General features: G+C 37.6%; 1 protein-coding gene across 1 annotated transcript in view; it reads right to left on the bottom strand.

Moving 5' to 3' along the window:
* Positions 1-24,238, bottom strand: part of LOC150020116 (cyclic nucleotide-binding domain-containing protein 2-like) — a 30,254-nt gene extending 6,016 nt beyond the window's left edge. Inside the window, exons 1-5 of the mRNA XM_090268163.1 lie at positions 24,186-24,238; positions 11,930-12,007; positions 7,605-7,665; positions 7,172-7,319; positions 6,802-6,878 (exon numbers count right to left, since the gene is read on the bottom strand). Coding sequence (XP_090124289.1) covers positions 6,802-6,878; positions 7,172-7,295 — 201 coding nt within the window. The 5' untranslated portion in view covers positions 7,296-7,319; positions 7,605-7,665; positions 11,930-12,007; positions 24,186-24,238. The remainder of the gene's footprint in view (positions 1-6,801; positions 6,879-7,171; positions 7,320-7,604; positions 7,666-11,929; positions 12,008-24,185) is intronic.
* Positions 24,239-25,157: the final 919 nt, after the last annotated feature.

Raw genomic sequence — 25,157 nt, 5'->3', positions numbered from 1 at the left:
AAGCTTTTAGAACATTAAGAAGGGGGATTAAATTATTTTATCTATTACTTTTAGTTAAATAGCAGCTTAAAATAATCAGAAATACCACAAATCATTTGAATTTTTATAATCACTCAAAAATAAATTCAAGAACAGAAATGAAGGAGGAAAATATTCAAATGAAGTTACTGTACGGATTATCCACTATAAGGCAAATGATTTGGTGAAGCGCATTTTGTTTTCAGCACAATGATGTTAGGTTCACCCTACTGAGTTGTGTTGACCTATCTTGACTCTATGCCTTCAGCAGGATAATTAGAAAGGAAGTATTTCCAATTCATTAGCATGAGGGGTTTCAAACCTGAGTTCTAAGAAGCAGCTGAAGAATTTATGAAACTTGCAGCTTCCTGGGCACCAGCTTTTCCCACCAAATTCTGATTCAGCAGGTCTGGGGTGAGGTCAAAGAATTTTAGCATGACATATGGCGGGGGTGGGATTCTGTTGCTTGGGGTTTCCAGACAAACTGCATTGCAAATGTGACATAAAAGCAACCTGTCCCACAAGTAGCTTGCATGTCCAGATGCAGCTGACAAGTGATTAGTTCTAATTGAAATATTCCTTTTAATATCAAATGGTAAATTCATATCATGTGATTTTATCCTTTGAACATGATCTCCAACAAGTTGACCATGATCCACAAGTCAAACTGGAAGTCGAAGATGCAGTGACCATAATGTGAACTTGCAGAAATTCCCAGCAGGCAGGAGTGTTGCCTGTCACCTCTCCTGTTGGAAACTTCTCTGAACTCCCCAAACCCACAACAGGTCATTTTAGGGAATTTAAATTAGTTTGAGGATACCTACTGGTGTCCCCTGAAACATAAACAAAGGAGATGGAAGGGAGAAGGCAGACCTGTCAATGAACTTCTGTGGGGAAGTTTTCTGGGTTGGGGAAGATTTTGTTTTTAATTATGTTTCCCCAACACCTCTGATGAGCAATCAAAGAAGGAACCTCTAAGCTACTAGCTCCTGGCTGAAATGGCCCAACAACAACAAAGTAAACTCTCTGAATTGTACAGCTGCCTCCAAGCTATGCACACATTCAACGGGAAAAGTTAAAAATCTCATTGGCTAAGGAGGCTTAAGCACAACCTTGACCAACTTTGTTCTTCTTTTTCAGGACTGTCTTCCTTATTCTGAGTCCTCTGAATGTCTAAAGGAGATTTGGGCCATGACCTGAGAAAAATACCTCCTAAGGAGTGGCTTTACTCTATAACCGACATAACAGAGCATCAGCAAATGCCACAGTCTGTATGGTAAGTTTCTAAATACTTAAAAAAACTACTTGTTCTGTTTGTGAATGAGAAAGTATTTACTCTTCCAGGAAGCTCTCTTTTTTCACTGCCTATCCAAACCTTATCCATTCATTAAGATGCAGTTCATATTCCACCTGACCACTCCAGGTCACATTACTGCCCTTTCCTAAAGGGCTACCTACCTACCTACCATGGACATAAGACAACAGAGCACTATTTACATATGGTTTTACTCTCAAATTGTGGCAGCAAAGCTGTAAACTCCGAAAGGATAGAGACAATGTTATATATATATATTTTTCTTTTTTTAATTCCTGCCAGTTCTAGCTTGAAACTTAAATCTGCATTTGTTGGATTAAATGCTATCCCTTACTGTTTTTTCAAACTATGAGTTATAGTTATATCTTAAATAAATAGAAAAAGATATATTTTCTTAATTACACAATCTAGCATAACTTTGGGGACAACAGTACGCAACTGACATTTTGTTAAATTTAATTAGAAGCTAAGGGGATGCAACTAATATACTTAACATTTTTTCTTGATGGCAGGCAATGATCTTGGTCCATAAGTAATTTTATTTAATTAAATGGAATAAAGTGTAAGTCACATGTGAGCATTATGATACATTTAGGATATAAAATAAGATCTATTGTTCTTATCAACTTAAAAGTGCTGGTTAAACTAGTTCAGCTACTCAAGAGCTTATTCCTCAGAATCCCAAATCTCTGCTTTGACTCACGCCATCACCATGAAAATGTCAAACTTGAAATATTCAGTACACTTTGTAACATTGCTAAACATTTTCACCAACAATTTATAGCAATACTCATATTTTAAAATATATGCTTACAAAATTTATAATTGTTCTAAAAATCTTTTTACTTTATGCACTTGAATTATGCCATGGAGTAAATAATAATCTGCAGGAGCAAATTTACTGTGAAATAATGAATCAAGCTCTAAAGCACCTCCCTTGTACAGGCCTCTTCCAAAGTCTGGAAGAGGCTCCAGGAACATATTCTCATGTACTTATACTTTTGTAAATTTTGCTAACATTATATATTTTAATTACAATTGCTTAAGATAGCTTTTTCTTTCCACTACTACTTTCCCTTCATCATATATTCCATCCTCTTGGGTGGCACTGGAGGGGCCAGAAGTGTTTTGGAGATCCAGGTAAAAGGCAATTGAACTGGAGACATACTTAGTCTGGATTTAGTAGGATATATTGTTGTAGTTATCAGTTACTTCCCTATATAATTAGGTTACTGGTAGCCTCCCAGGAAACACTTTCTTCCATGAACAGTTCAAATGTCCACTCTGTGACTCATCTGGCATCATGACATGAAGATGGGGGACACAAAGCCAGAAGCTACTCTATGGAGAATTCTTCCAGTCATTAAACATGTAAAACTGTAGTTAAAGATTTGACCTCATTATCTCCTAATCAAAATGGATTTCTACTTTGTCAAAAATAACCTCTATGTTGCATACAACTATAAACATATCTCACTTTTCTTTTTCAAATATGTTTGTTAATCTGAGGCAGGGGGAGAGAAGGAGAAAGAAACATCAATTGGTGGTCTCCCATATGCGCCCCAACCAGGGATCAAACCCACAACCTAGGTATGTGCCTTGACTGGGAATTGAACCACCAACCTTTTGATGTACGAGACAATGCTCCAGACAACTGAGCCACACCAGCCGGAACTCATGTATTTTTTATGAGACTCTAATAAAACAAAAATTTTCATAATATCTATGACTGTAAGTACAAATTTACAGCAATATACAAACAGTGAGTGCTTCTGAGAGTAACTTGCATGTCGATGTATCTCAACACATCAGATCACATCTTGGCATAACTGACACATCCTTAAATGTGGCAATTCAGATGAAATGGCTGCAAAATTCTTTTTCTTAAAAAGTCATCCCTAAATTATATAAGCTTCAGGTCCCACAAAATCCAGACTGTCCCTAACAAACATTTCTGCTTAGATTAGCCTTATGCAAGGAATTATAAAAGATGATGATGATGATGATATTGACTTTAAATACCATTTGTCTGGTGGGGTGTTTTCATATATTTTCTTTTAAGTTTTAAGACCTTCCCCTCACCCCCAAACAGAAGCTTATGTTATGAAATGCAGTCAAAAGACTTAGTTATTGATACTATGAAAAAGTGAGGGAATAATAAAATGAGAAATAAACATAAAACAAGTAAGAATAAATTAAACTAAAAATCAGTGTGGCCCAGCCAGTGTGGCTTGTTTGATTGGAGTATCATCCCATAAATGAAAAGGTTGTGGGTTCGATTCCCAGTCAGGGCACACACCTAGGTTGCAGGTTCAATCCCTAGATCAATGTTTTTTGCATATCAATGTCTCTCTTTCTCTCTCTCTCTCTCTCTCTCTCTCTCTCTCTCTCTCTGCTCCCTCCCTCCCCCTTCCTCTCTCTCTAGAATTTAAAAAAAAAAAAATCAGTGTGAACTCATAATCTTAAATATATATATATATCATCACCTCTATCTCTGTTTAGAGTAGTCCGCTATTCAAAACACTAGGATAGACAACAATTTCTTAGAAGGATATAAAAAAGACATTAATCCTAAAAAAAAAAAAGTAGCTCTCATCAAATTTAAAAACATTTATTCATGAGAATACATTGTTATTTAAGTAAAAAGGCAAGCCACAGACTAAGAGAAAAGAAAAAGGACAAATCAATAATGTTTTTAATGAGCAAAAGACTGAAATGGTCACTTCATAAAAGGATATATCTAAATATAATACTTAAAAACCATGCCGAAAAGGTACTCAAGATCTTTAGTCATTGGAAAAATACAAATTAAAATTTCAATAAGATGCCATCACATACCCATCAGAGTAGCAAAAATTGAAAGATTAACAATAGCTAATGTTGGCAAGGATATGGAGCATCAGGAATGCCTACATGTTGCTGGTGGGAGTGTAAAATTGTACAACCACATTGGAAAACTATTTGGCAATTTCTCAGAAAGTTAAGCAAACATCTGCCTGCCCTATGACTCAAGAATTCCACTATAAACATAAAGATCCAAGAGAAATAAATGCTTATGTCCACAAAATGGCACAAAAATGTTTGAAGCAGTTTTATTAATAATAGCCTCAACATGGAAATAGCAAAAATGTCTATCAAAGAAAAACAAATTGTGGGATATTGATACAATGAAATTCTATTCTGAATGATAAAAAGAACAAACTAGTGGTACACACAACAGTACTGATGAATCTCACAGGAGCTAATTTAAAAGACTTTCCACAAGTCAGGTTGTCATAATTTAAATGGCAATGGAAATAATAATTATTAATTATAATAATTAGTAACTACTAACATGAATAATAACAATTACTCATCATTTTTGGTTACTTGAAATAAACCAAGTCTATAAAAGACACAAATTCATAACAATTCTCAAAAGAAAAGAGTTAATAGAACACTGTGACTTTCAAACCTTTTTTTAACCAAGACCCACAGTTAGACATGCATACTCTTTATTTTTTCTGCTGGAAGGAGTCCCTAGTTTTCACCATATTCTAAAAGACCTATTTTTGCTCACATAACTCCTCAGCTCCTATGCCTAAATGTCTGGCACATAAGAGATACTCAGTAAATATTAGTTGATTTATGTGTATTGAATTTTTAACCAACAAAAGTTAATAACCACTGAAATAGAGTAAAATAGATTACAGTCATTCTCTGGAAAATAATCCTCAGTGTTTCCTGCTCTCATAATGCTCTACCTGTATGAGGTTTTTCATCATCCTGCAGTTCCAAGCCCTAGCTGAATTATACGATGCTGTATGTGTCTATTAAACCAATTAAGAATAATGTCTAAATCACAGTTTCATCTCCTTCAGGAAATCATCCATTTTTTAATTTAACTTTACCATTCCATTTAATTAACAAGGGTTTATGGCAGTTAATAAATGATATATTAATTAATTTAAGAAATTACTTTGTCTTCATTAAAGTAATTTTAAATTTTTTAATGCTTAGAATTTTCCTTAGTTCCATCAAGTAAGACATACCATATTCAATTAAACCTGAGTTACCTTACTTTCCTATTAGTCCAAGTACCAGGGAAAATCTCTAAGGTATCCTGGACATTCACTGGAACAATTATCGAAACAACCACCCTCCCCTCTGGCAGCTCCTTCCATGTACCCATGCCTCTGTTTCTGTTTTGTTCCTCAGTTTACTTTGCCCAGAAGTTCTTAAAGAAATTTGTGAATGGTCTTTCTGAGCTCTCCCTTCTCCAGGAATCTAGATAGAGCTTGTGCCGATCAGCTGACAGTTGAGGAGTTTTCAGGTTCATTTGAACAATTAAAGACTAAACTAAAACCTTCTCACAAAGAGTTTATTCAACTGAAAATACAGTACAAAACAAAAGAAAACAAGACACATTTTCTAAAAACAAAACAAAGAAACAAACAAACAAATCTGTGACTTTTAAAAAGGCAGGGAAATGCCTTGGGCCCCAGCTATGTGATATAAGCAGAGAGCAGCAACACCATAGAATAGATGCTCAAGAAATATTTGCTGAACCAGTGAAAGAAATAAGAAGTAGCTAATGATAGTAGGAGGACAGAACACCGTCTTTGAGCAGGGAGCCAGCAACCTTAGAACAGCTGATAGGACATCCAGCAATGGAGGGTGATGTAATTAATGGTTAGATCCTCTTCTGAAAGAAATGTGTTTTTGTGGGACATTAAGGAATGGCACCAAGCTGATGATTATCAACATAGATATGAAATACAATAATCTGTCTATAGTTGTCAAACATTTCTTTTTGGTAATTTGTTACTAAGGACTTGCAAATATGGAAGCAACCCCAAGTTCTAGGAATGGGGCCTCAAGACGAAAGAAGTGTGATGCTCTGCAAGGAGAAGGCAGGCCATGTAGGCCGTAGATGTGTATAATAATAAATTCCATTTTTAAAAACACTCACAAAGGTTATTCACAAATAATTTGCACTCTTCAAAAGCATTAACAAATAATTTACTTTGCCAGTGGAGATTAAAAGGTCTCTTCCTCACAAGATTGGGTCTTATGCTTGCGTCCCAATTTCAGAAAAGACTAGCTCTTAACAAATGACCGTGAATGTAGACTTATAAATCAAGTACAATCAAGAGCATTATTAAGTATAATCAAGGAAGAGCCCACAAAATCTTGCTTTTTATCGTGTCTAGCTTGCTAGACTATCCTATGTCATAGAGAAAGAGTGGATTTCTCATTCTGGAAACTTCTTGAAAGAATAAGTCATCAGTTTGACATTTAGGTACCATCTGAGACTTAAAAAAATGAACACAGGAATTCCAGGTACTCCCTTGGTTAGTGCCAAGACAACAGAGATCTTCCTGTTTTTTCTCTGCAGCCCCTGGAAAAAGACCTTTGATATTTTAGAGAGAAAAGAACCTAAGATTCAGAGCTTCAGTGGCACATGAAATTTAAAGCATTTCTCTTACCTGGAGTGGGGGTTTCTTTGTGTCTAGCATTTTTTTCCTAGCAGCTGAGAATGAAGTCTTGAGAGAAACTGTGGATGCTTAAAGAAGAACAGATATTTTGTTGTAAAGTCTATTTTAACTCACTCACCTTATAAGCCATTCATTAGTATAACACTAGGCACTTCTTGAAAATGGTATTGTAGAAGAATATTTAATAAAAAAGAAACTGCACATTTTAATTTTTCCTTCTTTTTTATGGTATGTTGAAAATATTTCATGTAATTAACAAAAATAAATATAATGTGGAAGACGTGGGCCCAGAATTGGTAGATTGCAACTCAGAAATAAATTCCAGTGTTTGTACAACAGTATCAGACAGAAATATTCTTACTTTCCAAACTTCTTCCAGTTGCATCAAAAGTTCCTCTTGGTGGAAGAACAGTGTGGAAATAGTTCAGGGTGGAAGAACTGGTCTTCAATACACAGGAATGCACAGATATTTCCTCATAGCTCATCTGAGCAATTATTTGACAGCGACCCTGAAAAAAGACTGTGAATAACTGAGTAAGAAAGAAACTTGGAGTTCTTAAACACGTCATCTTCTATATTGACATATAAAGAATATTTAACTTACAAATTCAACCACAGGTCGATACTACTGAACCATCTAATGTTACTGGGCAATCTGTGGTCAGGTTCAACGAGCCCCCTAGCTCTAGCTCTGAGAATGATCACAATATGAGTCATATAGAGGATATAATCGTTGGTTGTAGCTCCTTGCCATAATTTTAACTGGAAAAGTTAATGTTTCATTGTGTACTTACAGATATGATGAATACAAGAAAGTGGGAGTTTAAGTTGTCAGAGATAATGGTTGTTCCAGCCCTGAAAGAAAGGGTAGGGGAAGGAATGGAATTCAGAGACCGGGAAGATTCTTATTCATACAAAAACGCACTAGGCTAAAGACAAAAGAGCAAAACAGAGACAGTCCCTCACTGTATGGAGTTTTATGTATTTTTCCAGGCACAAGTGTATAATTCTTGAGCACCAATGCTCCAATGTTGTAGATTTGAGGAGGGAGATCAGCCCATAGTGTCTAGCCTTGAAAAGCAACAGTATGTTCTATTTGTGCTCTCTTTGGCGATACTGAGGAAGTGCGCCATAAACAAAAGTGGAAGGAGATAGCATTTAGTAAATGTGCAGTGACGTAGGCAGAAAAATTGAGCTAAGGTTATTAAGTTAGTGAAGCTTGACTTCAGGGCTCTGCTTCTGTTAATATACAGAATTTCCTCTCACTGGGTGTCTTTGAGGCCTCCTGGCATCTTCCTAAGGTCTCCCCTTTGATAGTCACCATGCACAGCCTCAGAGATAGTCCAAGGCCAAATAGCAAATTCCTGCTAATTTGATAAACAAACTAATTTCTCATAACTGAATTTAGAGTTCTTCTCCTAAATAAAAGATACACACTTTAACATCAGCCTTGTAGAGACACCTGGAATGACAAGAGTGCTTTATATTCTCATGTTCTATTTATTTATAAACAGCAGTGCAAGTTACTGTGTGCTCTTAGTAAGGAACTATCAAGATGAATAAGGGGCCTTATCAGCTAGTAAGGGAGGGAGATCGATACACAAGCACTTTAATCAGTGAACAGCGGGGGCAGTATGGGCATGAGTGCCAAGAGGGGGCTGAGCACTCCATGCCAGCTGCCGTTTATGCACCTGCTTGTTGGTTCTGAAGTACAGCATGCTTGATGGTAATGGGTTCTGACAGCTAAATCTGCATTCAAGCTCCCTTAATGAGCTGAGGCCTAGACCCTCCCAGGCAGCAGAGGTAAAGAAGGGCGACCCCAGCAGAAAAAGGAGCAAGGGCAATTAGTGAGATCGCCAAGGGAAAGATTAATCTTAAGAAAGAGGAGGCAGGGATCTGAGGTCCAGCCACCTCCGCCCACATGAAAAATCTCTTTCACTTCATTACATTGGAGGGTCTAGGTCCAATCTTGCAAAGAGCTGGCAGATTTCCTAAATGCACACATAGCTCTTCAGAGATCAGAGGGAGGCTAATAAAAGGTTACAGTCCCATCCTACCAGGTGAAAAATCTTTTGAAGGAACTTGATCTTTATGGTTTAACCCAGTAATGATGAATACTGGTAAATCAGGGTCAAACTGGAGGAAAATGGTGCCTTGGGAGAGCAACAGGAGACACTGTCGACACCAGTCCCTTTAATCACTTTGCAGGTCACACCCCGCATTAAACTCTTATACCAGAAAGATACAACACAAAACTGAGTTACAGGAGCCAATGCATCCTCACGTCTTCTGGATCCTTCCCAGTTTATATTTTCACTTCTGTGACATTAGATCGCATTTTTCGCACTCTCTAGGACACAGCAACAACCTCCTTTGTCTCCATGAGGTCTTCTGGCAATGCATCCTCTCTCAATAAGGTTGCACAAATAATCCTTAAACACCATTGCATTGTGCCATTTCTACAGGCAAAGAAAGTTTTCTCCTAATGTCCTTGAGGCTAAAGTATTGCAAGCTCCCATCAACCTCCCCTCTCTGAAGTTAATTTCATCATCCTTCCATGCTGCACACACTGTCCCTGCTAACCAAGAGCCACACCCCGTCAGAGGTCACTGTAACACCACACCCTCTAATGCTATTCGCATTGCCCAACCCTCCATCAATCCTCGTCACTCCAAAGCTGGCTTTACACTTATTTTTTCCAGGAAACCTGTAATCACTGAGCTTAACTATTCACATCTCAAGCTGACACTTCTATAAGTAACTTGTATTAATATTGACTTGCCTGTTAATTTGCTTGTTTTGATTTACCCTCCTGTAAATGTCATTTTGTTGTTTCACGTGTTATGGTCTAACTTCCTAGAGAGCTTTCAATTTCCTTAACATCAGAAGCCACGTGTCCAGTCTTTTTTTTTTTTTTCCCTAGTTTCTTCATCCCATCTCCCCAGTCTCCCAAACAGTATATTTTAAGCTATGGACTCCTATCAACTAGCAGATCATGAAGTCAGTTTTGTAAGTCTCCTGCCAGCATCTTTACACAAATAGAATAGAACCTAAGAGAACTGAAGATATCCAAGTGTCTCACCCATAGCCAGGATCTTTCTGAAACTCTGCCACAACGAGGGCTGTGAGTGAGTGTGTATTAGGCCATGATTTAAAATATATTTCTAAATGAAACGTGATCAGAAAACCTTGAGAAACGCAGTCAGGGATTTACTAAATATTTGTCCTACACAAGAAAGTTGCCTTGGCAAATTTATTTGGACCCCGAGCTGTTGCTCTTAGGGTCCTGACTTAGTTCCCTTTGCCTTTTAATGTCACCCCCATTGGCATCACCTAATGACCTCCCAGGTTAGACCCTGCCTGCTTCCTGGATCCCAGGCTGTCCACACTGGCCCTTCCTGCCCTTCTGCCCCATGTTGTAGCAGATGCACCTTTCCCCTCCCACCGTAAAAAGCCCAGAAATGATGGCGGCAAAGCTTCTGATATACATAAATGGCTCTTTTGGGGAGCAGGGTCTAACATCCTCTTTCTAGGTTAAAGTAACTGGCTTTATTATATAATGGAAAAATAAAAAATAAGACTCATGAAATTAACATTTCTCGGAGCTACCTGAGAGTAAAACTCTAATTCATGTAGGAGCACTTAGATCCATGATCTTAAATTAGCAATTTAGTTGAGTTTTGAAAAGCAGCAAAAAATTCAGCATTTTTGAAGAAATAAGGCCTATGAGAAAAAATTCTAGTTGCTAGTTATTACCTGATATGACAGTTGTTATAATAAAAATACTATTTATAAGGTCAATTACAATAAAATTATATTTCAATTACTGTATAGTTTTTCTTGTTCTTTATAAATAGATATAATTCAGAGTAAATTTTTAAAAATTTTAAAATATGTTCCTAATGCAAATGCTTTGCTTCAAAAATGGCTTAGAAGGAAATTTCCTCTACAATTATTTTGGTTAAAATATAGCAATTGGTAGTGATTTGAGGAAAATCTGTGGCTTTTTTACATTGTCATGACAATAATGTACACTTTTACATATTAGTACAGTCATAACATTCCATCTGTACTTTGCCTGGAGCCATAATGACTGTGTTGGTGCCGTCATTTGCTTTTACAACATTTAGAAAATGATGATCATTTCCTTATCTTATTTGCTGCCATTTAGCCAATTTAGAGAAAACAACATATAAATGAGGTTTCTTTTACAGAGGCAGCTGTAACTTGATTGAAAACTGCCAGAGATTCATTTTACTAGATAGTATATATTAAGTGCACACAAGGGACATGGAAATTCCCTGGAACAATTTAAGGGATTCCCTGTCTCCCCAGCATAATTATGTGAATGGTCTTACTGTTTTGGCATGGAAGCTCTAAACCTTGATGAGGCTAGAGGAAGAGACACCAAGATATCAACGGAGGTAGACAGTCCTTTAGTATTAGCATAATTGTAATATGCTGTAGCCCAATTTCCAGCAACAAACAATAGTAAGAAGTGGGTGAATTAGGAAGAAGATTGGTAGGTAGGGGCAAAATGATTAATATCAAATCGCCAATGATGGTTTGAAGCTGCTTCCTGTGTTTGCAGGGGTCTATAAGCCACAGCTGTGTCCCGACTCACTTCTGCACAGCAGACGAGCAGGGACTGGCTAGCACATGGGCCACAGCAAGTACCCAACACATGTTTGTGACAGCTGGCTTCATCCTGCAGTCCTGTACTTATTTTCCTCTCATCACTATCTTCTCATTTCTTTTATATTTTCTTCTATTCCCTTCATGGAACAAAAAAGGGTTATAAATAAATTCTACATGAAGGTAAATTAAATGTTGTTGAAGAGTAGAAGGAATAAATGAGTGCCATAAAGAGTTTATAAACCATTAGGCTATGAAGTTTCAAAGGATGGTGAAGTCATATATGGATAAATGAGCCAGGTGAGGTTTCATGAAAGAGGTGATACCGGCATGATTATAAGCAACAGGTAGGAGCATGACTGGCAGAGAGGACTCTTGAAGATCAAGAGAGTTTAGTCTTCTAAATCACTTAATAAGTTTTACTCAAATATTGATTTACTAATTCTAAAAGAGAAGCTTAGGATACAAAATATAACAATATAACCTGTAGTATCGGCGTAAAGAAGAGTGAACCAGAAAGCCTATCTTTTCTTTTGGCCATGAAAAGAATAATGGGAGACTCCTGTTGAGAGAGGAAAACAAACATATCAGCATGTAGAAGGGTACTCCAAGCTATTATTTGAATTTTTAAAAGCAGCTGTGATTTCTTTTTTTTTAACTTATTTAGTTTTCTTTTTCTTCATACTCTTAATGTATTTTTTCCATTACCATTTAGTCCCCTTACACATCCCACCCCTCAGCAATCACCACACTGTTGCCCGTGTCCATGAGTCCTTTTCCTTTTTGCTCAATCCCTCCACCCTCTACACTCCCCTTCCCTTAGCTGTCAGCCTGCTCTCTATGTATGAGTCTGTCTCTATTTTGCTTGCTAGTTCAGTTTGTTCATTAAATTCCACATATAAGTGAAATTATATGATATTTGTCTTTATCTGACTGGCTTATTTCATTTAGCACATTTTCAAGGTCCATCCATACTGTCACCAAGGGTAAAAGTTTCTTCTTTTTTACGGCCAAGTAGTATTCCATTGTATAAATGTCCCACAGTTGTTTTATCCACTCATCTACTGATGGACATCTGGGGTGCTTCTATATCTTGGTAATTGTAATGAACACCGGGGTGCATTAGTGCAGCTACTGGGGAAAGTAGTATGGAAATGCCTCAAAACTTAAAAATGGATCTGCCTTTTGATCCAGCAATCTCACTTCTGGGAATATATCCAAAGGAACCCCAAAAGTTGTAATTTCTATTATTCATTCTATGATTTTCTTAGTCCATTCAGGCTACTATAACAGATATCATAGATTGGTTGGTTTATAAACAACAAAATTTTTTAAAATTCTCGAGGCTGCAAAAGTCCAAGATTGAGGTACCAGCATTTGGGTGTCTTGGTTCACAAAGGCTGTATTTTCAGTGTGTCCTCACACAGTGGAAGGAGAAAACTCTGACTTCATCAGCCCCTTATAAAGGCACCAATTCCATGATGAGGGCTGCACCTTCACGATCTAATCACTTCCCAACTCTCAACACCATCACATTGGGGATTAAGTTTCAACATATGAATTGGGGGTGGGGGGGACACAAGCATTCAGTCTATAGGAATGATTAAAGTCAAAATACATTACCTCCCAGTCTTACAGTCCCTGCTCTTGGCCTAGTCATCATTTCCTTACATCTCAGGCACACTTCCGTCTGCCTGCTCTAGCCTCACCTGAGAGTACTGTCCTCCTCTGGGCACTCTCCAAGGCTGCAGGGGATGAAGACCCCTTGTGGGAAGGGTCTCCTGTGCTTAATAGCACCACTCAAGTCCTCTGAGAGTCTCCTCTCCCTCAGGGAGATCAGGCATGTCATTATACTGATCCTGAGGAGCTTAAGAGGGTGAAGGGATCCCAATACACTATTAACACAACCCCTCTGCATCCAAAAGCGCTGCGTCCTAGCCTTGCCCTGCAAACCTCTTGTGTAAGAGACCTTGAATTCTGGAACCAGACAGGGTTAGACTAAAGCAGTGTTTTTAAAACTTATTTAGTTGTAACAAGTCATCAGATACACTTGTTAAAAATACAGAATCTCAAGCCCTTCTCCTAGAGGTTCTGGTTCAGGACATCTGGGATAGAGGTGACTACATGATTTTAACAAATGTCCTAGATGATCCCTAGGACTCTTAGGCATTCAGGGAAATACTGAGTTAAAGTTTTCTGTGCCTTCTTAGACCTGGTGGTTTAGACTTCTAGCACATTTCTTGAGGCGGAAGAGTTAACTCCTTTTCCCAATTAATTTCCTCTAGTTCCAACTCCAGCCAGCCTCAATCCTACCCTTCTTTCTTCCATGTTCCCAGCATGCCTTATATATAGCCAAGGTCACCCTAAACATGACACCTTCAACTCAGAAGGACATGTCTCAACCTATGATTCTGTCACACACATCACAGAGAACCACTCCTAGCTCAGATTCCTACCCCCACATCCGAATTCCCTCGGGTCAGTTTCCTTGGAAAGTATTGCAGGCCCATATTGGAATGGACTTTTCCATCCTCCAAGGATATGGAGATTTTCATCTTTGTGCCCTCCTGGAGGGCCCCAGCTCCTTATACCCATTCATTTCTTCTGGCCCTTGTTGCTAACTTCCTCTTTGCTGGACAGCCTTTGATGTTAGCAGCCTATTTATAATATTTCTTGCACTTAAAAAAATATATGTTGCCCTGGCCAGGCGGCTCAGTTAGTTGGAGTGTCATCCCATACACTAAAAGTTTGCAAGTTCAATTCCCGGTCAGGGCACATGCCTAGGTTGCAGGTTCAATCCTTTGTCAGGGCACATATGAGCATAAATCAGTTGATGTTTCTCTCTTACATGATCAATAAACATATCCTTGGGTGAGGATTAATATATATGTACATATAAATTACTGTACTGCCAGGCATTGCAAATATTCCCAAATAATTTTTCCTAGTTTTCTAATATATGCAAGATTTATCTCTGCAGTTTAACAAGAAACCTAGTAATCATAATAACCTCTTATTTCATATCTTTACTTATGCAAGCCATTTTATATATAAAATACATTTTATACATATAATACATTTTTAATTTAATCTATATTTATATTTATTTTCTCGCTGAGAATAGAGCCTATACCCCCAACTTTCTTTCATACTCTTTACGTATCCTTCACAGCACTAGAAAATACAGATACAAAGTAAGTGATCAATAACTGATTACAATATTAATAAAATAAATGAGGGATTTAAGGTATAACACAACAACTGAATGCTAGTGAGAACTCCTAATCAACCGCAAAGACTAGAATGCTTAGAAATCACCTCTCAGAGGAATTTAATATATCAACCATAAAATGTCAAAGAAGAAAAAAGTTCTTCAGTTTTAGCTCCTTGGGTCATTTGAGATATTGAAGAGGTCCATACACCAATCTACTTAACAAGTGGAAAATAAATTGGAATAAACAAAAACACAATTGAACCGAAACTTTCCTGCCTCCCTGAAAATAATGAATGTGAAGTCGAAGGAAATAATGAAGGTTGGTAGAAATCTAGAGGATGGTGTCTTCCATGTTTATGTTGGTAGAGATCCTACGTGGAAGTGACTGGTTGACTTACAGTCAGGAAAGCTAATAAATAAAGGAAGGAGTTAGCTCCTCTGCCCAGGAATTCTGCTCCTAGATTCTCCTCATAGAAATCATGATCACTTTCTCTGAAAATGTTTCCTTTTGAATCAACTGCATATTGAAAAATACAAAGCTCTAACAGAAAAAGGATGGGAGAAATGTGAGTTAATAAGGAACAGTGAATCACTAAGCACCCAGTACTGCCCAAGCTCCATGCTTATGTTTTCATGCAAGCTATCTTAGTTCAGACAGCTCCTCACACATGAGAAAACTGGAAAGTGATGTAACTTGTCCTAGACCACCCAGTGACAGAGCCAGACTCCTAACCAAGGTAGTTCTGACTCCAGAGACAAAGTTCTTTTCCCAACATCAAATTGCCAATTCAACTCAACAAAAAGCTATTGAGCACTTCTGTCAGACACTGTTTAAGCTCCAGGGATATGGCATAAAATACACAAAATCGTGCCTTCAAATAGTCTACGTGCTTTGGATTCCCAAATCATCATTTGGGATATTTAGGATCATTTAAGGTATCTCTAAAACATCTGGTGAGACACTGAGAAAGGAATGATGATGCTATCGAGTCCTAAATCAGTAAGAACCCCATCCAGAGATATTTTGCATTCATTTTTATAAGGCTCACTAAAATCAGGACAATTGTTTTATCTAAAATTCAATGGAAGGTAGAGAAGACACACAGGCACTGATTGATCACAAAAGGGCCTGATTAATGTCTCATAAGTGTTAATTTCATGATTCATCTTCTACCACTACTACTCACAACCTCAAACTGTATTACATGCCAGTAAATACCAGTGTCCACTTGGTAATTATTTATTGTGTAATACTTAATTTTAAAAAGTCATTTTCTCTGTTCCACACAGACACTACATAGAGCTGCAATTAGAATTTTTATTCTGGCCTTCCCTTGGCCCCAAAACTTCCACAGGCTTTGCAGAAGAGTTTAGAGTGACTAGAATTATAAAGGAAATTGAATTTAGCAAGGCATTTCCAATAATGTCTAAAGTTTATTTATATAATCAAGCAATGTGGAATCACTCCTGAATATCATTCAGAAATCTTCTTTTGCACCCACAACTTTTTTTTTTCTTTTAAGGATAGAATAAATATCAACTAGAGATTATTGTCTTGAGATTTGGTATCATATTGACCTCAATATTAGGTAAGCATCAACCCAAAAAAAACTCTGGGAAAATCTACTTTGACCCATGAAGTACCAAGAGGTCTTGCATTGAAATGAGAAAAGTAGCAATTTTGAGCATGAACTGATTTTGACCAAGATCAATATTACAGAAAATATTGCCATTCTATTTCTTATTTATTCCAGTCCCTTCCCAGGTGTCTCCTGAAGAACACTTATAAAAGTGAGCTATCTAGGGACTTGGGGCAACTGTAAGTACTTTTGCCAACCAAAGGAAAAATCTAGAAGTTTAAATTTTGAAGCTCATACCCTCAGTAAAATATAAATACAAATTCTGTTCTCTGTCTCACCTCCCTTTGCTCATTATATTTCTTCCAATACCCCATCCTGTGTCCAGAAATACATAGAAGTGCATACAGGCAATAACTATAAATGGAAATGACTGACCTGGTTTTGAGTTTCATGGAAATAATAAGGAGGTTATATTATACACAAGGAATAGAAGACAATAGGAAAGACAGAGAGAAGCAGAAAGCTGTCAGGTATTATAAAGGAGCAAAGGAAACTGGCAGAAACCAACGAACAAGGGGCAGAGAAGAAACTAACACGAACAGGAAACATTATTTAGGAAATACTATTGTAAAATTCCTACAGATTACTATAAAAGACCCTTTTTTCCTAAAGCATTTATCGTCACTGCCTTATACAAGTACTCAGAGAACTTACATTCTGGCATTAAAAAAAAAAAAAAGACACTTCATATATCTAATAAGGTCTTTCCATTGATTTAAAAATAATTTTTTGAAATAATTGAAGGTTCACAAGGAAGTGTATAAGTAGTACAGAGTTCTCATGGACCTTTAACCGAGCTTCTCCCAATAATAATGTTACATTGCCTTAGCACATTGTCAAAACTAGGACACTGATGTTCAATATCATTAACTCGTGTACAGACCTTATTCAGATTTTCACATAAACTATATTCTTCTTTTTTTCTTTTCTTTTCTTTTCTTTTCTGGTGTACTGTTCTGTGAAGTTTTGCCACATGTGTAGATTCAAGAACAAACACTTCAATCAGGTTAGAGACGTGTTCCATCACTACAAAGAAGCTCCCTGGTGTTACATCCCCTACACTAGCCTGTGCCACTACTGATCTGTTCTCTTTTACTGTAACGTTGTCATTTGGAGGCTATTATATTGTCATACAGTGTGTACCACTTTGAAATTGACTTGTGGAGCTTGCCCATAAGATCCATCCTTTACATTGATTTTCAAAGTTCTCATTAAGCAAACTCTAAAATAAAACCCACAACACCTTAGCATCAAAACTGATCCAATTTTTTCCACATACAGTATGCAGAGAAAAAATGCACCCAGAATTATAAAAGAGAGAGAATGCTTGCATGTGCAATTTGGAATAAACTGAAGAGCTGTTAATGGAGCTACTTCTTAGAGGAGATTAAAAAGAAATGGCTTTGGCAAGTTGAAACACCTTAGTTTGGCTTCCCTAAAACTATGACATCAGGAACTACAGCATTTTGGTTTATTGCTCAAATAGTTGTTGCTGTATTTGGAAAATAGGCTGAAGTTTTGGAGGTAAAATTTTCATTAAGAACTTGATCAAATGCCAACTACTACAATATTTCTGCATCTTTGATTAGGAACACTATCTATGAAAAGTAGCAGATGTTCACAACCATTTCTACCATTAATAAAGTGGCACATTAGTACTTCTATTAAGCAATGTTTATTACTTCCCTCAGAATTTTAAATGCTTGAATTTTAAGCATTTAATGTAAACTCTGATAAGGCTACATTTTGAACTCTCCATAGCACAAAAAAAGCATTTGTGGGTTATTCAAGTTTGGAGAATAAAAAATAATCCAGATAAACAGACTTTACAAAGGACTCATTTTAGCATAAAACAGTTTCCAGACATACAGGCATGGGTAAAATTAGGTTTACAGTTGTTCATATGGAAAAAGACATGCAGGTTATAATTATAATATTATAATAGCTTTATTAACTTTGTGTTTCGCATATTCACAACTGTAAACCTACTTTTGCCCACCCCTATGTAGTAAAAATCTATACCCAGAAACTATTGTATTGGTTTTTAAACATATGTAAACGGGAATGTCCTGCTAAACCACTATAGTAATAGTAACATATCTCCTACTGGGCATCTTTCTAGTTCTACAGGCTCCTGTAACTCACTCCTTGTGCCTGAACCGCCTGCTCTGAAGACACAGGACTTCTAAGCTATTTACTGTTTTCTTTTTTCAATCCTCACCCGAGGATTTTAGAGAGAGAGGAAAAGAGAGAGAGAGAAACATCAATGTGAGAGAGAAACATCGATTGGTTGCCTCCTATATGCGCCCTGAGCAAGGATAGAATCCACACTCTACATATGAACCCTGACCAGGAATCAAACCCACAACCTTTCGGTGGACAGGATGACGCGCCAACCAAATGAACCACCCGGCCAGGGCTCTTTACCACCTTCTATTGACCACCTCACCTTTCTGACTTCCTGTTACCATCTTGGCAATGCTGCTCCCAGAGCGGCCCTCCTGCCTTGAAAGGACACAAGTTTTAAGATGGTGCAACACCGCCAGAGGCAGCTTTGCAGATGCTCAGGCTGTAATAGCAGAGGCCAGCTGTCCATCAGTAGAGACCATCTCTCAGGGCCAACTTGAAAATCACAAACTTTCTGCAAACACCCAAGGGGCAAACACATGCTCTGCACAGAGCAGCTGGACAGCCCTTTTCCTAAATCATCACGCCCAGCGATTTAAAGGAGACCTTCCTAGCAGGGCAATTAATTAGCAGATTAACTCAGCAGCAGGAATGTCCCGGGATCCTACCGGGGCAAGTGGAGTGGAGGATGTACCCAGAGTGCATGCTGTTAGGGATAGTAGCCATTGCATAAAGCAGGCAGGTACCCGTCCGCAGAGAGGCACAAACCACGTCATCAGGTGGTTGCTCCAGAGCACAGAGCATAAGGCAGCAAGGAAGTAGAAGCAGCAAGATCATGGACCCCCAGGCAGTGGTCAGTATAAGGAAAGTTTGGGAGCAGATTGCCATGGCAGAAGTAAGGCTTAGGGGAGCACAGCAGTGTCCCTGTTACTGGCACTGAAGGACACATTTTGAGCTGGAGCCCAGGGGTAAGGTAAGGAAGAGGAGGAAAGGGCACTGAAATTGATGGGCAGCCTACTAAGCTAGCTGCTTTAAATTCGTAATCTTCCTTAATCTCCAAAACAACCGTGCAAGGTACGTATTATCCCCATTACACAGGAGAGAAAAACAGGTTCAAAGAGGTGATCTTGTTTTGCCATCATCATACAGGTAACATGTGGGGTAGCAGAATTTGAACTTGGAACAGGTTAACTACAAAAATACAATGTTGCTATATTCACACTATCATTTGTCATAATTATGATTATTAAATGCCAAACGCATATTTCTCCTCATGTCACTTATTTTTCCCCTTTCATGTATATTGTGCCACAAAGTAGAGACTTTTTTTCAAGAGTCTAAATTCAGTTCCAGTGCCTATGGGATTGAGAATAGAGTCAGACCTGGTTTGGAATGGCGTTTGGAGGCAGCCAAGAGAAAAATAGGGTGCTAGGGGAACAAGCCAGGCCTCAGCTTCTGAGGGGTCCGCAGAGGATGGAGGTGTACAAAAAGCAGAGACTAAAATGTGGCACATGGAGCCAGGGTGTGCTTGGTGAGCCCAGGCTGAATGCAGAAAAGCTGACTCCTTCAATGAACTTTTCTCAGCATCCCATGATGGGGACAGGTGACTCTGAAAGGGGCCGGTTTCCGCTCTGAGAAACTAGGAGAGAGATATGTAACATACAGATTTTTTTGGAATAAATATTCATTGTGATTCTCCTGGTTTTTTTAATGTACTGTATACTTTATATAAAGTATAAAGATAATTTTAAGAAAACTGAAAAGAATAAAATTTAAATGTCTTGAATTTTCCTCCTAATAAAAATATTTTATATCATTATATAATACATATTTTCAAATAAACAGTAGTCAGGCATGTATCGTTCCCAGTTTTGATAACTGTCAGTACTGGACAGTTCAGGTAATGTCATTTTTTAAATTAAGGAATGAGGTTTATTTGGTATTTCAGAGCACCATCTGGTGGATTAATTAATAATAACAGTCCATGACAAAAGTGAATCTTAACGTTGGTTTTAAAAGACCTGGTAATGGAACCCTATGATGCTCATCCCTTCTCTTTTCTTTCTTTCTCCTTTAGTTCTCCTTAATTCTCCCCCTTCCTTTTCATTTCCTGTCCAGTCACTCCTCTCCTGCCTTTGTTTACACCTTAAGAGCGCCCACGCCACTAAGGACCAGTGTCGCTGAGTCCTCAGAGTGCTAAGGAGCATGCTTACTCACGCCTCATTTAATAGAATCTAGAACGTTTCTCAATATCAAGCAGAAAGGCAAATACTACTTTTTAAGTTGCAAATTTCAGTTTTCTTCCAGAGAGTGTATCTTATTGCCCAGGGATGAGTTTGTGTTTCCCCAAGTTGGAGCTTTTGTTTGTTTATTCTACACGTTACCCATTAACAATCATTCTAACAGAACCCCTCCCTCATATTTTATTTGTGAATAAAAGACTCAAGTTGACCGATTTTCAGTATTTGTGCCTGTTGTTCTGATACAGCTCTCCAAAGGCTTTTGAGAAAAAAAGAAGGTTGGTTTAGAGCACTTCTTGAAGGTGCCTGGTCTCAAATGACCCACAAGTAATATGAATGAGTGGAATAGGACAGGTAATGGACATTAGGGAGTGGTGGAGACTGGGGACCTTGAAGCCTGTCCCAGGGGGTATACGTTATTCTAACACAGCCAGCTCTTCAGTTTTTTTTTTAAATAAAATCCAAAAAGCTTGATTTTTATGAGATCTTTAAGTGTTAAATGTTAGTAAATTTTCAAAAAAGAAAAAAGCCTGCAGGCCAGAAGTGGCCCATGGGCCTCTGATTAAAAGTTGTGGGAATTTGGACTTTGTTCACTGGGTGATAATATGTAAGTGAAGAGTCTATGGCTAAAATCTACTCCAGTCTCTGATCAAATCACCATGTCTAAGGACCTCTACCACTCTTGATCAGCAAGCCTACCTTATATACCCCCTGTTCCTTGACACAGTCATAGGACAGGATCATGGATTGTTGAGATGTCCTGGAAGTGGCCTTTTATCCCTGTGACTGCCCATGTTCCTTAAAATAATCCAAGGCTCATATCTGAGCTCCAATAAGAAACAGTTTATCAGAACTGAGAAAAGCAGCTGTAGGGTTTATGGGATTGAGATTTGCATTGCATTTCCAAACAGATAAATTAATATGTAACTTTTAAAATATATTTAAGTTAAACATTTTAAGTCAAATTGGGGCCATCATATACTGCAATAAAGTCTCCTCATCCATACACCCTACTGGGGCAAGCAGAGGCACTTTACCTCCGACCAAGGAAAGAGGTTGACACCATTTGCACATTTTAAAGAAGATACATTAGCTTCATTAACCACAGTTCCCTGAGAAACAGTGCAGGTTTTTTGTTTCGGTCTGGGAAAAGCTTATAGAGAACACAACAATATTACCTGGATAACAAATTTCATGACAAAAAGGATTTGAAGGATGTCATTGTCTGCCATAGCAAAATACCAAAGATTAGGTCACGTAAACAACAGAAATTTATTTCCTCACAGTTCTGGAGACTAAAGGTCTACAAAATCAAGGTGCTGCCTGATCTGGTTCCTGGTGCAAGCTCTCCTCCTGGCTTGCAGATGGCCACCTTCTCACTATGTCCTCACATGGCCTTTCCTAAACACAGGAGCATTGATAGGATGTACAAGGGACCTCTCTGGTGTCTTTTCTTATAAGGACGCTAACCTTATCAGATCAGGGCCCCACCCTTATGGCCTCATTCAATTTTAATTACTTCCTAAAGGGCCCCATCTCTAGATTCAGCCACGTTGGGAGGTTAGGTCTCCAACATATGAATTTGCCAGTAACAAAGGAACTCCACTGTACCGCTTTATCATTTGCAGAATGCCTCTTGAAACTAAAATGATTACAGCATCTCCTTTCTTTAAATTATAAGTTTGAATGTTGGATTTTTTATCTTAGTCAAATTACTTTAAACCCCTTTTCCCTGACCTACAGTCCTTCTCTACTCTAGTAAACACATCTGGTGTTTATTTTTTATAGATTTGCTAGTCTTTCATAATGTTTCAACTTAGTCTCTGAAATAATTCTTCCTTTGTTGTTAAATAATTTCAAGGTTTTGGCTTCCCATGAAACTTCAAGGCATTACTTATCATGTAAGCACTAGCTATAGCTTTTTCTCAGAATTTGCTTTAGAACTCTGAGAAGTCATCAATTTATAATCCCTACTAGGAGACTGGGCTTCATAACACTCTATACCTCTAGATTTTATCTTTGTTTTCTGGGAGGTGAGGTATCTGACTAAATAAATCTGGTTTTAAAGAATAATAACTTATAATACTTTCAGTTACTATGATGTTTTTTAAATGGAATCCCTTTAACTACATGTTTGAAAGAAGACTGAGAAATGCCCTCAGGTGCTAGACATTCAGCAATGGCCTCACTCCTTCCCCTCCCCCTTCTGTAAGCCCTAAATCCATGTTTGTTGTACCTTCTGGCTACAGCTGGTAAATGGACACCTGACTGAAGGCTGGGCTGGCCTAATCAGATTTTTTTTCTCACATGAATTTTGAAGAGGGACATAGAAAGCCCGCAGCAGTAAGGTATGGATGCTGGATTAGAAGTCTTGTCAGCCAAGGGCACCATCTGTGGGGAACTTGGATGAATCATGCCCAAGAGAGCAAAGGAAGCCAGTCCTCAGAAAGCAGGAGGAATAAAGCCACTTTGCAGAGCAAAGCAAAGACAGGAGACCACGTAGCCTAGAAAGACTTTCTTCACAGTTCTCAGCTCTCAATCTCCTGAGCCTTCACTGTTTTAAAATATAGTATATTAACAGAAAACCTGAGGTATGGTGAAGCCAACAGATCAGGAGACATAAATGAGCTCTCAGAATACTGCTATACAAAACCCAAAGTAAACAAAATAAAAAATCAATTGAGCTGCTTTTAAGCTATACAGCTCTCAGCTTCTTAGTGAGTATTACCCTTGTTTTTAAAAAATGTTTCCGCTTCTTGTTTTCCAGCCCAGTTTTATTCATGCACTTATTCTTAGGTAATGTAATATATAACTGGTCTGATATCAGTTGTGGTAAATACATGAATCATATGTAACTTAAAAGCATGAAGCTGTATTTGCTTCTGCATTTGTATTTGCCTGAGGCATTTGTTATGAAATCATAAAATGAACAGTCTCCTAAGGGGCACACACATGTACATATGCAAACACACACACAACGTGCTACTGGTTTCTACTAGATGACTGCACTGCCTGATTTGGTTGTATTTCTGGACTAGAAAGAGCAGTAGTAGAGAATAAGGGATCCAGAAGTAGATGCCAACTCATAGGCTTTATATCACTGTTTTACTATGTTCATCTGTGCTAATCATTCAATCATTCATTTGCTCAACAAATATTATTGAATATGTATTAAGTCTCAGGCACTCTTTGAGGTGTCCTTATAAAAACAAAGATTGAAAAATCTGTCATATTTCATCTACAACATGGAGGAATGTACTATTATGTCCGTTTTATAGAAGAAAAAGTGGAGGCTAGAAGAGGTATATTAACTCGCCTAACACTTAACTAATAAGTGATAACACTAGGATTCAGATCCAGGTCTGTATTTCTTCAAGGCCCATGTACTTTTCAGCACACCCTGCTGGCTTTCACCATAGTAGACATTTATAGAAGATTACCCTGAATTTAAAATTTAAAATATCAAATATCAATGACTTTTCTCTAAAACTGCAAAAATTATGTACAGGAAATGCATACCTTAGAAAGCTGCATGTTTCTTGATATTGCTTTTGTACTCTCTGTGCAAGAATAGAGTAAAAATCCTAAAAGCAAAGTAAAAAATAATGAATCTTTCTCACTCTACACACATACATAGACAAAATACATATACATATGAAGACTATATACCCACATATATATGAAGCAACCTTGAAAAGTCATTCATTCTATTTTTCCCTGGTCAAGTCACATGATAATTAATTTTTTTTAAATCCAACACACTTCTGACTTACAAAATCAGATTTGTTTTAAAAAGTTATTTCATGAACTAAATTTTAGTGGCATTAATATTTTTAAAGCATTCTTATTTTCACTTAAAAACTAAATGAATGATAGTTTCAGGAATCCTTAATTTTAAAAAATAAACCTTTTCAGTAGACTTATTTATTAAATTTTCAATTGCGTGTATTTTATTATATAAACTGTGGTGATACTACTAACTGTACTTTGAACAAGCTATTCTATTTCATAGATAATATTTTTCAACAAATTGCGTAATGCTGCATAAAAAGATAATGGAGTGTAAATGTATAAAGTGAATTTTTTTAAAGGTGATGTGCCCTACCACTAATATGAAACCAAACGTGTGCACTGAAGATAAAGAAAAGGTAAAAATAAACACTGCATTGCATTTTCTACACACTGGAATATGTATATACCAAACCACAAGATACTGAGGAAAATAAAAGATACAACAATGAGTAAAAAGGCAACTTTCTCTTCTCTTTAACCTGAAACCAAGGATTTTTTCCTAAGTGTTTCAATCTTGGTTATTGATAGTAGCATTACGTTTCACAACTGAGCCCTAATTTCCAGCAATGTCCTAGACTTCCAGGGTTTAACTTTCTATCGGTCAGGCTAGGCCAAGTTATTCTGCAATATCAAACAACCTGAACACTCTCAGTAGTTTAAAACAACGTTTTGTTTTCACTCATGTGCATATCCATCCGG

Source organism: Furipterus horrens, unplaced genomic scaffold (assembly GCF_987537825.1).
Source record: "Furipterus horrens unplaced genomic scaffold, mFurHor1.1.pri manual_scaffold_2, whole genome shotgun sequence".
Lineage (NCBI taxonomy): Eukaryota > Metazoa > Chordata > Mammalia > Chiroptera > Furipteridae > Furipterus > Furipterus horrens.
Note: the sequence above shows the minus strand (reverse complement) of the source record. Positions and strands in the feature narration are given on the sequence as shown.